The sequence below is a fragment of the Neolamprologus multifasciatus genome, chromosome 7 (assembly GCF_963576455.1).
Source record: "Neolamprologus multifasciatus chromosome 7, fNeoMul1.2, whole genome shotgun sequence".
In the NCBI taxonomy this organism is placed as follows: Eukaryota; Metazoa; Chordata; class Actinopteri; order Cichliformes; family Cichlidae; genus Neolamprologus; species Neolamprologus multifasciatus.
Window position 1 is genome coordinate 12,274,050 of NC_140445.1, and position 15,500 is coordinate 12,289,549.

The 15,500-nt window shown below is 41.1% G+C and overlaps 1 protein-coding gene across 3 annotated transcripts in view; it reads left to right on the forward strand.

Moving 5' to 3' along the window:
* The window catches only part of LOC146513859 (metal transporter CNNM4-like), a 37,530-nt gene that overhangs the window by 5,113 nt on the left and 16,917 nt on the right, over positions 1–15,500 (forward strand). For all 3 annotated transcript variants that reach the window (XM_085167582.1, XM_085167583.1, XM_085167584.1), the window contains exons 2-5: positions 3,569–3,712; positions 4,669–4,803; positions 5,083–5,252; positions 8,443–8,539. In XM_085167582.1, the coding sequence (XP_085023708.1) occupies positions 3,569–3,712; positions 4,669–4,803; positions 5,083–5,252; positions 8,443–8,539 (546 nt within the window). The remainder of the gene's footprint in view (positions 1–3,568; positions 3,713–4,668; positions 4,804–5,082; positions 5,253–8,442; positions 8,540–15,500) is intronic.

The window sequence follows — 15,500 nt, forward strand, 5'->3', positions numbered from 1 at the left end:
ATCATCTGATTTGTGCTGTTTGATGGGACGAAAATCGGCACGTTCAGCCGTACAGGAGTAGTGCCAGAAATCCACTGATATACACACCTTGAAAGCTGAGCTTAATATCATAACAGCCTTGGCACTGCAGCTGATTGTGATGGTCTTGCAACATATCAATGTGTTTTTTTCCCCCAGAGACATTAAAAACATTGCATTTCATTCTTTGACATTACATTTATAAGACTGTAGATATGAAAACAACTACATTATGAAGCTCAGTCATTGTGGAACTGACTGCATGCCTCATTTCCACCCAAAATTGCAAACGAATTAGTGTAATTTCAGCTGTCATTGCAAATAAGCATCACCTTCAGCTGTGGCTTTTTATAGCATCAAAGCCTAAGTCCTGCATGCATGATGCATAGGCCTAAATAAAGTGCCATTTGTCAAATTACCATGATAATAGCAAAACAGGAAATCAAGGTCTCCATAGTATTTTAGGCAATCTGATGTCAATAATTCAGTTTAAAAAATTGGATTTTTATATTTCAGCCCATTAATCTTCAACAACATGAGCACATTTTTGATGAGAGACACTTTTTGTTTAAGGTTAGAAACTGAACTTGTCTGCTAAAAATGTGCTGCAAGGAGATGGCGTTCGAACCTCCTGTGGGGAGTGGGACTGATGGTGGTAGTAGTGCTGTCTGAAGTATGAGTCATCATGTCTTTGGCTGCTGGCTACCACATTGCTAGGACTGCACACTACAGTGCTAGCAGTCGTGGCTGAAGAGTTCCTGAAGGCTCTGGACGTTGTAGGGCTGTCTTGGTTGACACGTCTCTACAATGTTGCGCGGAGATCAGGGGCAGTACCCCTGGACTGGCAGGTGGTGGTCCCCATCTTAAAGAAAGGGGACCGGAGGGTGTGTTCCAACTACAGGGGAATCACACTCCTCAGCCTCCCTGGGAAAGTCTAAGCCAGGGTGCTGGAGAGGAGAGTCTGTCCGTTAGTCGAACCTTGGAAACAGGAGGAACAGTGCGGTTTTCGTTCTGGTCGTGGAACACTGGATCAGCTCTTTATCCTCTTGAGGATGCTTGAGGGTACATGGGAGTTTGCCCAACCAGTCTACATGTGTTTTGTGGACTTGGAGAAGGCATTCAACCGTGTCCCTCGGGGGTCCTGTGGGGGGTGCTCCAGGAGTATGGGGTGTCTGGCCCATTGCTACGGGCCATTCAGTCCTTATACAACCGTTGCAAGAGCTTGGTCCGCATAGACAGCAATAAGTTGACTCGTTCCTGGTGAGTGATGGGCTCTGCCAGGGCTGCCCTTTGTCACCCATTCTGTTTATGATTTTTATGAAATTATAATTTTTATGAACAGAATGTCTAGGCGTAGCCAAGTGGCAGAAGGCTTTCACTTGGGTGGTCTCAGGATTTCATCTCTGCTTTTTGCAGATGATGTGGTTCTGTTGGCTTCATCGGGTGATGGCCTCCAGCTTGCCTTGGAACGGTTCGCAGCCGAGTGTGAAGCAGTGGGAATGAGAATCAGGACCTCCAAATTTGAGTCCTTTGTCCTCAGCTGGAAAAGGGTGGAGTGCCCACTCCGGGTCATAGACGAGTTCCTGCCCCAAGTGAGGGAGTTTAAGTATCTCGGGGTCTTGTTCACGAGTGATGGGAGAAGAGAGAGGGAGATCAACAGACCAATTGGTGCAGCGGCCGCAGTGATGCGCACACTGTACCGGTCCCATGTGGTGAAAAGAGAGCTGAGTGTAAAAGCGAAGCTCTCAATTTACCAGTCGATCTACGCCCCTACCCTCATCTATGGTCACGAGCTGTGGGTAGTGACCGAAAGAACGAGATTGCGAATACAAGTGGCGGAAATGGGCTTCCTCCAAAGGGTGGCTGGCCTCTCCCTTAGAGATAAGGTGAGAAGTTCGTCCATTCGAGAGGGGCTCAGAGTAGAGCCGCTGCTCCTCCATTTCGAAAGGAGCCAGTTGAGGTGGTTTGGGCATCTAACAAGAATGCCTCCTGGGCGCCTCCTGGGTGAGGTTTTCCGGGCATGTCCCACCGGGAGGAGGCCCCGGGGCAGACCCAGGACACGCTGGAGAGATTATATCTCCTGGCTGGCCTGGGAATGCCTTGATGTTCCCCCGGACAAGCTGGAGGAGGTGGCTGGGGAGAGGGAGGTCTGGGCTTCTCTGCTTGGGCTGCTGCCAACGCAACCCTGCCGCGGATAAGTGGAAGAAAATGGATGGATGGATGAATGGATGGTCCCGAATGTTTCCAACGTTATTGGCATGACTGGAGGTGTGGAGGTGTGGTCCAAAACTTTTAATCAGCTGTATAGCAGCCTGCTTCAGTCTAAGAGTTGTTTTCAACAAATTGCATGCTCAAAAAATGTTTTTTCTCTCTCCCATTTCTCCTTGCTGCATATTGATGCTCTACTTGGAACCTTGTTAAGATCCAAGCATGCATAATATGCTTTTTTTTGTTGTTGTTGTTGTCATTTTTTGTGTGGTCTTAATCTTTTGATTTGGGCTGTATCATCAGATTTTAATCTACTTTGCAATACGAACTGGAAAGTGTATGATGGGCAATTGCTTCGGTTTTCAGTATGAAAATTATCCAAAACATATTGTCAATGCAGTAAATGCATAACCTGGACATAAAGCACACAACACTTCAGTAAGTCACTGTGCCTATTTCCTTGCAAAATATAAAGAAATAATGGGTTGCTCAAGACCTTTTCAAAGCAGGTCAGGTGAAAAAGGCTGGGAATGAAACACTGTTTAAAGGTTCACCACTGGAGTTGATGAAACCTATTGAAACAGAATAAATGTTTTCTTGCTGAAAACAGATGTTTCTGTTTCTTTTACTTCATACAAAGCAGTGAGCACCATGGAGGCCACAAGTAGACAGTGCTTCTGCTTCTGCTGGTGTTTGATGACCATGAACTGTGACACGTTTCCATCCTGCTGACCTGATAATGTTTTTACTTAACTCTTACTGGCAGCCATTGCTAATCATGTTGTATCAGGTTTAGTTGTTTGCACACAGTCCTGCATGCAGTCGGGGCATGTGGGGAGTGTTGTGAGAACAATGCAGAGTCATGAGTGCATTAATGCTTTGTGTTCTCTTGTTATATACCTCTTTCTACTTAGCTTCGTTCTCCTCCTGCCTCTCTCTCTGTCTCACTTCTCTTTATCTCATTCTGGCAGTCCTTCCAACTCTTTTCTCTTCAAAGCTCTTAGCCTAGTCTGGGCTATATTAAGGCATGAGTCTGCCCTCTCATCGGTCAGGATAAATCCACTGACAGATCGAATAGCAGTGTGACTGTTGTAAAACAAAAAAGGATGTTTTCTTGTAGCAGGAGCTAAATCTGTCTAAAGGCTAGATGCTGAAGTTAAAGACACAGCAGCTGCACTGAAACTTGCTAACTTCTTCTCCTCTGTCGTGTTTGATGCTGCCCCACTTTCCTGTTAAATGATTTCTGGAAACATAGGGAATTTAAAATGATGAGAAAAATGATATGCATGTTCTGCAGTGCTCTTGTTTCTCATAACCTTTAGGTGATCTGTGTCCTCACCAGGTAAATCTCATTTGGCCATCGTCCAGAAGGTGAACAATGAGGGGGAGGGAGATCCTTTCTATGAGGTGCTGGGATTGGTCACCTTAGAGGATGTTATCGAGGAGATCATCAAGTCAGAGATCCTGGATGAATCTGACCTCTACAGTGAGTCAGCTCTTGCTAATTGCTGACTGCAGCACTCACATAAATGTTATAACACATAAACACTCACTCACCGACAAAAGCACTGGTACAGTGATACAGCAGCACATGTACACAGGACCTGTACTTAGAGATGATTGCTGTGTTGTCCTACTTTGTGAATATAATTTAAATGTTAAATAAAATCCCCACAGCCTCTCATGTTAAAGTGTCCAACTTTATGATTTTTTTTTTTTTAATGATCACATTAACATAACTAGGGTCTGAAAAGCTCAACCTTTAATAACTCACATGACTCACATTATTAACCCTAATAATTTGACTTGCTGTAAGTTACAGACCACAAAAGCTGTTCCTTTAGTTTTAATGAGTATATTTTAATATTTTATTATTCATTTGCCTGACACGTATTGCTTTGCGTTACACCTGTATAGCTTATGAATTCACCTTGGTAAACAAGCTTGCTATCATTACCTTATAACTTCTCAAAGTCAAAGTAAACTTTATTGTCATCTCTGCTATATACAGTACAGTTTAATAGAGAGACGAGATGACAAGGCTCCAGTTCCATTCAGTGCAAAAGACAACAATAAATATAAGAAGAGAATTACAATACAATTTACAGGTTTAATGATTTAAAGTGACCAGTGTAGCAGCTTGTAAACATGAGATTCTTGAGGGTAGAATTGTCCATAGAGCAGCATCTGCATTACAAAGGCAGTGGTATGTGGAGTGCAATAGAGTCAGTTAACGGTTTGTGTGGGACACCGTAAAAAAACACTGAATTTGCCGGAGTGCTATCAGCTGGTGCCTGCTCGTGCTGCCTCCTCCTCTTTGACTTTTACCTTTCTAAGTTTAAACTTTTTTGAAATTTTAACAGAGCAAAACATGACTTTTCATTTAATTTCATTCATTTTTACTATTATTTAAACTCCTATTTCTTTTCTTTCTTGCCACAGCTGACAACAGGAACAGGAAGAAGGTGGACCCCAACAAAAACAAACGCGACTTCTCAGCGTTCAAGCAAGAAGGGGACAGTAAGGTGAAGATCTCTCCTCAGCTCCTACTGGCAGCTCATCGTTTCCTGGCCACAGGTGATATTCACTAGGCACTAATCTTGCATTTAGCCAGCACACAATGTTTCAGTGCCACTGACTATTATCCTCTGCTGAATCACAGCCACTGTCTGTACATGCTATCTTTTAGTATGCAAATTAACAGGGCTTAAACTAATCAGCTGATTTTTATTTATTGACTGTAAAATGCTATAAAGTTATCTACTAAAAACCTCTCAGTCAATAATTAGTCCAAGGCCTGTATTTTCTGCTGTTTTAATTTGATCGTTTACAATGCCTTTGTTTCTCTCCCATTAGAGGTGAGCCTGTTCAGCCCATTCCAGATCACAGAGAAAGTCCTACTGAGGATCCTCAAACATCCGGATGTCATCCAGGAACTAAAGTTTAATGAAAATGATAAACGATCGCCACAGCACTTCCTCTATCAGAGAGGCAAACCTGTCGACTACTTTGTTCTCATTCTGCAGGTAAAAACACATTCATATAGTCTGTAGAAATGGTGACATCACCTATATGATTTGGTGGTAATCAGGAGTATGTCTGGGACTTTTGAAATACTGTTTCACAACCAGTTGGTGAGTAATTGGCGAGTGTTTGCAGACAAATTGTCATGTTCCATACAACCTATTGACAATCTCCTGAACACCAAACACTGTTTTTGATGCAGCACCATAAATTTTTTTATGACCAAGTACACTTTGGTCAAGTTCTCTCAACTGGCTGTGGAATAGTCATTTTTTTCCCCCTAGGGACTGGTGGTTCCCAGCTGGTCTCTGTGAGATTTCTGCCCAAGTATGCTAATAAGTTAAAAACACTAAAGTTGCACACCACTCCAAACCTAGCTGACTAACCAAAGGTAAAGTGACTGTTATTGCTAACAGAGTCCGATGGCTTTGAAGCTAGAGATATTTAAAGCCTTGAGTTGCGCATTGGTGAAAATATTGCTCATAGTCTCCTCAAACCACTGAAAATGTGAAAGTTTATACATTTGTAAACCAAATGTAAATTAAATTGACACTAAATAAAAAGTACTCTACATTGTATTTTTGAGATTCATGATTAATTCTTTTTTGAGTCACTTATTGATTTATCGATTCATTTATCTATTTTCATTTTGGCAGTTTTGGTCCTCCATAGATTTCAAGGGTCATGATGTAGTCTGACTGGATGACGTAGATTGACCTGCTTAATCTGGTGACCAACAGGTTTATCTCTGGTTGTTAGGGTGTGTGTGTGTAGGGGTGATTTGCACACATGCAGGCTCTAAACACCTTTCGAGTCTGTACCTGACCTAAGGTACTTACAGTGTACAACAAAATTGTGCGTGCCCTTAGGAGGGTATTTGGAGAATTGAGTACAAGTTCTCTATTTAGTGTTTCAAAGCAAGATGCAGATGAATACACATACGATGGCTGTGTCTGCTGTGCTGAGGCGAAACTGTTGTTAGTTTCTGGAGGCTTTGTTGTTTGACACCTGAGGTGTGGATAGAGGGACTCTACATGCTCAGTGTGCAACCTGAGCAGAACTGCTCCCATTCCACCACTTGGCAGTGTGTGTGTGTGTGCACGCGTGTCTGTCTTGGTGAGGACCAGTTTGATCCTTAAACCTTGGAAAATGTAGATTTTAGCTTGTCTTTATTGACAGACCTTGTGGAGCTGCATTGAGTTTTAGGTTGGAATCAGATCAGTGCAGCATTTATGTTAAAGGTTAAATTAAGGCAGTGTATTATCGGGAGTCCTGAGAGCAAGGAAAGCACAAACATCTATGTGTGGATTTGTTTGAGGTAAAGAGACACTGAACCCTACACTGGAGTGCCTGCAGCAGGATGTAATATTTATAGGAGGCTAAGGTGTTTCTCTTACATGCCATAAGACCCGACTCGTGGATTTTTCACTGCAGAGGCTCCAGGGCACACATGTATCACATAGACAGTCTGGTTCCTGCAGGTCCTGGAAAGCCTGAAAACCTTTTGAGGTTTTGATTTACTGCCCTGGAGGACAGGGCAGTAAATCCTGGAAATAAGGGAAATAGTAAAATGTCCTGCAAAACAGGGTGTGAGGAAAGATGTTCAGCAACATGATTAAGGTAATATAGCTGGCTGAGAGTATTACTGGAAATGTGATACATTCAAAAGTGCAAAAACATTTGGGCTTTTGCATTACTAATCATGCCAGTTTGGTAAAGGCAACATGGATTCCTCTATTAAAAGCAAATCATTAAAATTAAAAAAAAAAAAACCCAAAACAACAACTAATGAAATGCTATGGAAGTAACTCTATTTTACGCCATTTTAAATTCAGTAAAAGGACTAGATGTTGTACTCCCTGATAATGCATTGCTTTAAATGGCGAGAATCTTGAGGGATGACTGTTATGAGGAAAGGCAGCCCAGAAACTTTACCAGCAGCACACATCGTTGTGTGCCTCAACTTTTGGTCTTTTACCAAGCTAATCTGCCATTGTTTTTTGGGTGGGGGGGGAATAGAGATCTGATCTAGGTTATCATATTAAGATTTGGGACACATCATCAGTAGTGGACCTTGGATTCCTTGGGTGTTTCGGCCATTATCACTAGACACCCTCATCCAAGGAGGTCCTGCCAGGGTTGATCAGGCCCCGCAGTGTGTCACTGGTTTATGTTAAATTGTTATTTCTCCTATTCTTTCTTCTGTTTATTTTTGTACAGTTTATTTTCTCCTATCTATTCACTGCAACTGAGAAATAATACTTACCTCTTTAGCATTTATGGAGCTTCACTTCTTCAAAGGGATAGAAAAGGTACAAGATAGGAGAGAGGAGAGCCGGAAGGGGGGCATCCGATCTGGCTTCCCACACCTGCCCGCTGGATTGGGCTGTACGCTCTAGCTCCCCACTGCCTCCCAGAAAAGGGGAGAAGAGCGTAATATTTTCTTTTCTCTCGCGGTTAGCTGACTGCTGTAGCTGCCCAAGTGATGTCAGCCCTTTTTAACCACATCCAGTGACTGGTCCTCTCAGCAGTGTTAGCTAGTTCTCTTATAGCCTGCGTTGCGCCTGTCCTCTGATCCCAATCTCTCTAAGCAGTTTTGCTGTTGTACTGGCAACAAAGCCCGTGCACTCCACTTCCACCGGGCGCACCTTGATCTTCCAGCCTCTGTCCTCTGCCTCAGCTGCCAAGTTGGCATACCACAGCTTCTTATGCTGAAATGCTTCCTCTAAAAAAACATTTTGGATCTTTAAGACTTTATATATTCATAAAAACAAATTGACCATTTCTCATATACAGTAGACCAAGCCTAGCGTTGCTGACATATCGAGTCAGGATGTAGTGGTTTTAGATCTTAATGTGGTCTGCATGGTAGAAGTGGAGGCTGTGTGGTTACAGAAGCCAGTAAACAGGCTGATGCTAAAGTTGTGCACAAAATTTTCTGCAGGAGTCAGATGTGGTTTTCAAGGAGGTGTCTCTGTTATTGTCTGATGGAAAATCTCTTTTGGTCATTAAATGATAGACATATAGAACACCTTTCCACAAAGATAGTTCTTAGCTTAGCGGCCTGGTCCCCATCTAAGCCTTGTGTTACTGAAAATGTTTGGAATGGTCACTTCTTCATCAAAGATTTCTCTAGTTTGTGTTTGTCTGTGTGTTTGTGTATTTATGTTTGCATTCGTATTTGTATTACAGGGACGGGTGGAGGTTGAAGCCGGAAATGAGAACATGAAGTTTGAAACTGGCCCGTTCTCCTACTATGGAGTCATGGCTCTAAGCACACCAACAATGGGTGAGACACACGTATACCAACACATGTGCATTTACATTTGTACCATTTACTGACCCAAATACAAAATTGAAGCTGTGTTCTTCCTATCCCAGACAAACTTGTCAGTTCAGATAAAACTGAAGTCTCCGTGATAGTCACTGGGTTAGTGTTATAAGCTGTTTCTGCCCCTGTTCTTTGTGCCAACTTGGAGGTCTTGATATTCGTGTGTTTCAAATATGAGCATAAAAAGGCTTTGAACTTGTGCAGCACTTCAGTTTCATGGTCTGTAATGGAACAACCTAAGAATGAATTGGGAATTGATAAGAATTTAGCTATTCTGATTCCATCATCCATATCACTTATGTGTTGGCAGTATAATGCAAGTGTTTCTGTTCTTTACACTTTACCATTGCACTCTTGTAAAAATAAAAGTAATCTCCATATCCACACTGCAGACTGGGCCATTAATTTCCTTCTCCAGCAGACAAACTGAAACCAACTGACAGACTAAAAATTCCAAGGAATTGAACTTCTGGGTTCTCAATTTCCATCATGGAAGGACCGGCCCCTGCATGTTATGCATCACCGGCAGGTGGAAGAAGTGACTGACATCCAGAAATCCTACCAGGGGCTGGACTGAAAGACAGCACAGGAACAAGCTCTAAGTATAAAATCCATAGAGGCTGGAGTCTACCACACCAGGCAAGACCCCAGTTGCAGGCAGTGTAAAGATGCCCCTGAGACACTCCAGCACATCACAGCAGGATGCAAGATGCTGGCAGGCAGGGCATACATGGAACGCCATAAACAAGTCGCCGGCATAGTATACAGGAACATCTGTGTTGAGTATGGCCAGGAAGTCCTGAGGTCAAAAGGGTGGTCGACAATGAGCCATGCTAAGATCCTTTGGGACTTCCAGATACAGATGGAAAAAATGGGGGTGGCTAATCAACCAGACATAATAGTGGTGGACAAGCAGAGGAAAACCGCTGTAGTGATACCAAATGACAGCTACATCAAGAAGAAGGAACAGGAGAAGTTTGAGAAATACCAAGGCTCAGAGAAGAGCTCGAGAAGATGTGGAGGATGAAGGTAACAGTGGTCCCAGTGTTAATCGGAGCACTAGGTGCAGTGACTCCCAAGCTAGGCGAGTGGCTCCAGCAAATCCCAGGAACAACATCTGAGATCTCTGTCCAGAAGAGCGCAGTCCTAGGAACAGCAAAGACACTGCGCAGGACACTCAAGCTCTCAGGCCTCTGGTAGAGGACCCAAGCTTGAAGAATAAGGACCACGCGGAGGGGTGAGAGGGGGAATTTTATATATATATATGAGTCACAGCTCTAGCTGCTCCATTGCATTCAGAAAGATGTAGCAGCTGCTGAAACAAAAAACAGATTTTACTTGTAACTGCCTTTCCAAGGAGTACATCTTGGCACTGTCACAGATTATTTAAAATGAGTAGTTAGCACAGAATTCATGATGTAGTCTCATGTCAACTGGCAGCGAATTTTAGGTGAACTAATATATGGTAAATGGACTGGTTCTTATATAGAGCTTTTCTACTCATCTGAGCACTCAAAGCACTTTACACAACTTGTGCATTCACCCATTCGCACAAGCACATCTTTCTAAGTGCTTCATAGCTAACATTCACACACATTCATACTCTGATGGATGAGCAATTTGGGGTTAGTATCTTGCCCAAGGATATTTGGCATGTAGACTAGGGGAAGCCAGGAATCAAACCACCAACCTTCCGATCAGTGGATGACCTGCTCTACCACCTGAGCTACAGCCACCCCTATATATACCAACTCTTCATGTGAATCAAAAGGAATGTAATGCACATTGCAAGAACTAAACACATTTTCTTGGCTCAAAGTTTCTGGGTGATAACTATGCACATAAGAATAATTAGTCACATGTAATTATGTCTGGTACCTTATTTGATAGAGATCTTTATGTTTTCCTGGAGGCTTATGGAAGCTGAAAGTTTAGAATCCCAATTTCCCAATTCCAAAAGAATTTCGATGCTGCTTGAAATATTAAAAAAAATAATATTTCCGAAACTCATAAACCTATATTTATGTGTTCGCAAAGATTATGACATGTGGAAAAAAAAGGCAAATGTAAACATGATCCAGATCCTGATTCAAAGCTCATTTAGAATGGATTTAAGCAAAATCAAAAACTGTTTTGCGGTCAATGAATCGAAATGAGAAATTCTTTTGGAAAACATGGATGCAGCATTATTTTGAATTTTGTGCTTCATATGCAGGTAAAACTTTGATTAAATTTGAGTAAAGTTACGCAAGGCTATGTAAAAAATTTCTGAGTTCATGTAAAACTTATTGTCAGATAATGTAAAAGTATAGCAATTAAGGCAAATCTTATTTGGAGGTGGCACACAAATCATTTGAGGAACTTTACGTTACCTTGTTGAAAGGTAATGTTTGCAAGGTAACTCTAAAATGTTGTAGAGTTATGTTAAATTTACCATGAGGTTGTGCAAATACATTCCCATGTACAGATCTCTCACTTGGTTTTGGCTCTCACTTCACTATCTCATTACCTTCTTTTATAACTCATAGTAATGTTTTGTGTAGCTTCATCTGTGTAGATTAATTAATTTCAAACTTTCATATAGTGACTTATTTCATACAGTAACCTATATGGGATTTATCAGAGATGTTCCTATCATATTTATCAGCTGTACATTCTTACTGTTCACCTGTTGTGTCACAGGTAATATGGCCTGCAGTTCTCCAGCTGTAGACTCATCTGTGTGCTTCCATAGTGTTGTCTGTTTGCTACAAAGATTTAAATGCATGATGGTATTGCTTGGGTTCGAAGCATATCTATCTGACAGATTCCAGTTTGTGTATGTAAATGGGGAGTCTTCTTTAACAGGGTTTTGTGCTGGGACCAGTACTTTTTACATTATACATGCTTTCCTTAGACAATACTATTAGGAAACACTGCATAGGTTTTCATTGTTATGCAAATGATACCCAGCTTTATTTATCCATGAAGCCATATGATACAAATCAGCCAGTAAAACTACAGTCACTTCTTAAAGATATAAAAGCCTGGATTGATCTGTTTTGTTTTTTTTTTTACTTTTACATTTCAATAAAACTGAGGTTATTGTGCTCAGTTCTAGGAATCTTAGAAACACGATGTCTCACTAAATACTTGAGATGATATTACCGTGGCCCATCACTGTGGCAGAAATATGCTGAAAAGCTAGCTTACATTTATTACATCTAGGCTGGACTGTTGTAATTCAGTATTTTCAGGTTGCTTGAAAAACTCCCTAAAAAGCCCCTCAGTTAATCCAGAATGCTGCAGCGAGGGTACTGACAGGGACTACAAAGAGAGAGAATATTTCTCCCATATTAGTGCTCTTCACTGACTCCTTGTTAAAATCAGAATTGAATTTAAAATAATCTTTAGATTCAAAATCTTGAATAATCAGGCCCTGTCATATCTTAAGGACCTCATAATACTTCAGATATATCATATCATATATCATCCTATGAAAGCACTTTGCTCTCAGACCGCTGGCTACTTGTGGTTCCTAGAGCTTTTAAAAGTAGGCAGAGCTTTTAGCTGTAAGGACCCATTTCCACGGAACCATTTCACAGTTTGGATTCAGAAGACAGATACCATTAACATTAAACTTAAAACTTTAATTTTAGATAAAGCATATAGTTAGGGTGGGTCATATGACAACAGGCTGAGGCTGCGGTGGGTGCCCATAATACATTTTTATCACTTTTTACTATCTGTTTTTATACACCACTTCTGTATTTATTAATTAGCAGTTAATTGAATTAAACTCTTGCGCTCTCTCTCTCTCACTGTACTTTGCCCTCACCCACAACCTGTTCCGATGAATTGCTGCTCCTTTTCCTTCCAAGTGCTTGCTCACAGGGGGGCTGTGTGATTGTAAGCCTTACTTTGAGGCGACAGTTGTTGTGAATTGGGGCTATTTGAATGGAATTGAATTGAATCTCATGTTCCATCCATCCTATAAATTGCGTCTGCTATTGTATCTGGAACCTACGTAGCTTGAATTGGATCTGTAGGAAATTGTCATTTATGTCATGAGTGTTAACAAAGGGTTGACAGGAGACCAACATGTTAGACAAGCTGCCTCTGACTCTGCTTGGAGATCAGTTACAATCTGCATGTTATTATTCAAATACACAAATATCGAAACAGAAGTAGCATTTGCAAGTAAATTAATCAGTTACTCAGTGACTTGTAATCTTAACACATGAGTTTTCTCATACCAAACATATTGGTTAAATTGTGATGTAGAGGAGTTAGAGTGTAGTCTATAGACGCTTTTAATAACTCTTTCAGCATAATATCTGTTTCTTTCTGTAAAACTCACTGCACTCCATCCTGTGCTAAAGTTGCAAGTTGACGCAAAATAATTATGTAATAATTCAAGTGTTATTGTAGTAGTTATGCATGTCTTATAGCATGATAATGTCAAAGTAGTCCTCAAAAGAACTCTAGAAATTTGTTCTAGCTTTACATTTTTTCAGAACTTGTTGAAAATGTCTAAGAAATGAGAAATGGCCAAAATGAAGGCTCTAAACAAACCAAAAGAAAAACCAATAGTCTGGTGGTATTTTCTGTGGCCAGTTTACAGATTAGCTGATTGTTTCTCCTGAGTTGAACCTCCCAGGCTGTTGAGAGGATTTCTGTTATAGAAGGTTAAAAGGTTAATCCAGCAGTTTAGTACTGCACTTGCCCTGCAGTGACATATTCTGTCCATAAGTGTGTGTCCCTATCCACACCTGCTCTTTTATATGCTTTTTGTTGTAAAGTCATGTTACTGCAGCCTAATTAGAGAAAAAAGCACCTTAAGGTTCACCTTTTTGAGAAGTTTACCTGAACTTGTGTGGATGAAAGAGAGTCCTTAACACTGAAGCCTGTTTTTCATTGTATAAAGGAAGCATCAAATACATTAACACTTAGACCAGAGCTTTAGTCCAATTAAATGGTGTCCCTGAGCTTTCTTCAGTGCTGTATTACAGGTTTTATGAACTAGGTCATGGGTTCACCATCATTGCTATAAAAACAAGGTATTTTTGACCAGTGTATCACAGGGCCAACTAACAAATCATTTAATCTCACTTTTATACCTATGGCCAATTTAATATTCCCGCTTAAGCTAATCTATGCATGTCTTTGGATGGTAAATGAAGGTTGGAGTGCCTGGAGAGAGCACACTGAAATAATTTCCTCTGTATTTTTGTAGGGTCTCTACCTTAGAATAAGCATCTTGAGGCTACTGCTGTTGTAATTCGGTGGTGTATAAATACAATTGAATTGAAACAATTCAACAATTGAAAGCACGGAGAGAACATGCAAACTTCACGAGTTGACGAGTGAATTTGAACACAGAACCTTCTTGCTCTGAGACAATAGTGCTAATGACTGTGGTTAGCACTGAAAACAGGTTGACTCAATGACTGCAAGATGCTCAGGTCCTATGGTTGCAAAACAAGTCCAAATCATCACTCCTCCACCATCCTTGACAGTTGGTATGAAGTATTCGTGCTGGCATGGTGTGTTTGGTTTTGTCCAAACAGTTCACTGTGCACTATGATCAAACATTCCTACTTTGGTCTCATCTGTCTCAAGAATATTGTTCCACAAGTTTTGTGGTTTCTTTAAGTGCAGCTTTGAAAACTGAAGCCATGTTCTTACTCTACTTACCCTCTTAATTCCTGTGGAAGCAAGTAAGGATGTACTTGGTTTTTCACAGGACTCCACAGAGTCATGTGAACCAAATAGACCAAGTAGATCATAAGAACAAAGTACTACAAAGACTGTAGGTGACAAAAATAAGGAAGCAAGGGATGTTGCCCTATGGAAAGACACCTACAGGCTCAAGCTAAGTTTACAAGCTGACATTAACATTTATTTCAAAGTTTGTAGTGGTACATAAGCTTTTATTAAACTTTGAAACAAATCTGCATAAGGAAAATGAGAATGAAAGATTTGTATTTGGAAAAAAAGATTCAACTTATCCTCCTTTCTGTAGTTTTCCATGCACACTTGAAGTATGCCAGCAGAAAATATATCTCATATATCTTACACTTATTATAGTTAATATAATCTATAGAACTGCAGAAGCTACAGAAACTGAAGACTGGATCAGTGCCAGCACCTTTTTTTTTTAGATCAGCAAGTCACAACAGTTTCCTATATAATGGCTATTAAATGTGACAGCTACTGTTTGTCCGACAGAGATGGAAACGGGGAGATGTATTAGCACACTTGAGTTGAAACAAAAGATCCATTTACAGTATGAGTCAGTGCCACCTTACATCCTGATAATATGTCCTGGAAATTTGCCTTGGGCCTCCCACAGAGAGAACAGCTTACCTCCTCATTGTACCACTGTGTGATATTCCAGTGGCATGGGAGGGTGTCATAGGTTTCCCTTAAAAGGAAAGTAAGTCTGGATTGTGGCATCCTCCAGATGTTAATAGCGGCATCCCATCTTGTCCAGGGTCCTTGGTGCCATGGAGGCAATGAGAACCCAATGACATCAAATCGATAAGTGAATCGGAATCACTAAAGTCTTAGCAATTCCCATCCCTCTAGGTAAGATTTTGTCCCACAGCTCCTTCAAGTGGCTTTCTCATCTGGTGCAGCTTTCCCCCAGTTCTGACAGAGCTGCCGGGTGTCTTTGATAATGTTTTTTTCTCTCTCCCCCAATCCCTCCATCCTTGGGGCTGTGGGCTCCATTCTACTAACCTCACCAAACCTCTCTCTGCATACCTTGAAGATGAACTTCCCAACCCTGTCATAATCTGTAGTAAATTAGAAACATGGACGTGAAGGTCTTAAAGTGGATATCCTACAAAGTACTGTTAAAAGTTTGTTGTCAGTGAGAACATATATCCCTAATATGGTCATCTCTAGCTGTGAGCACAGAACCTGCTTTTCAAAG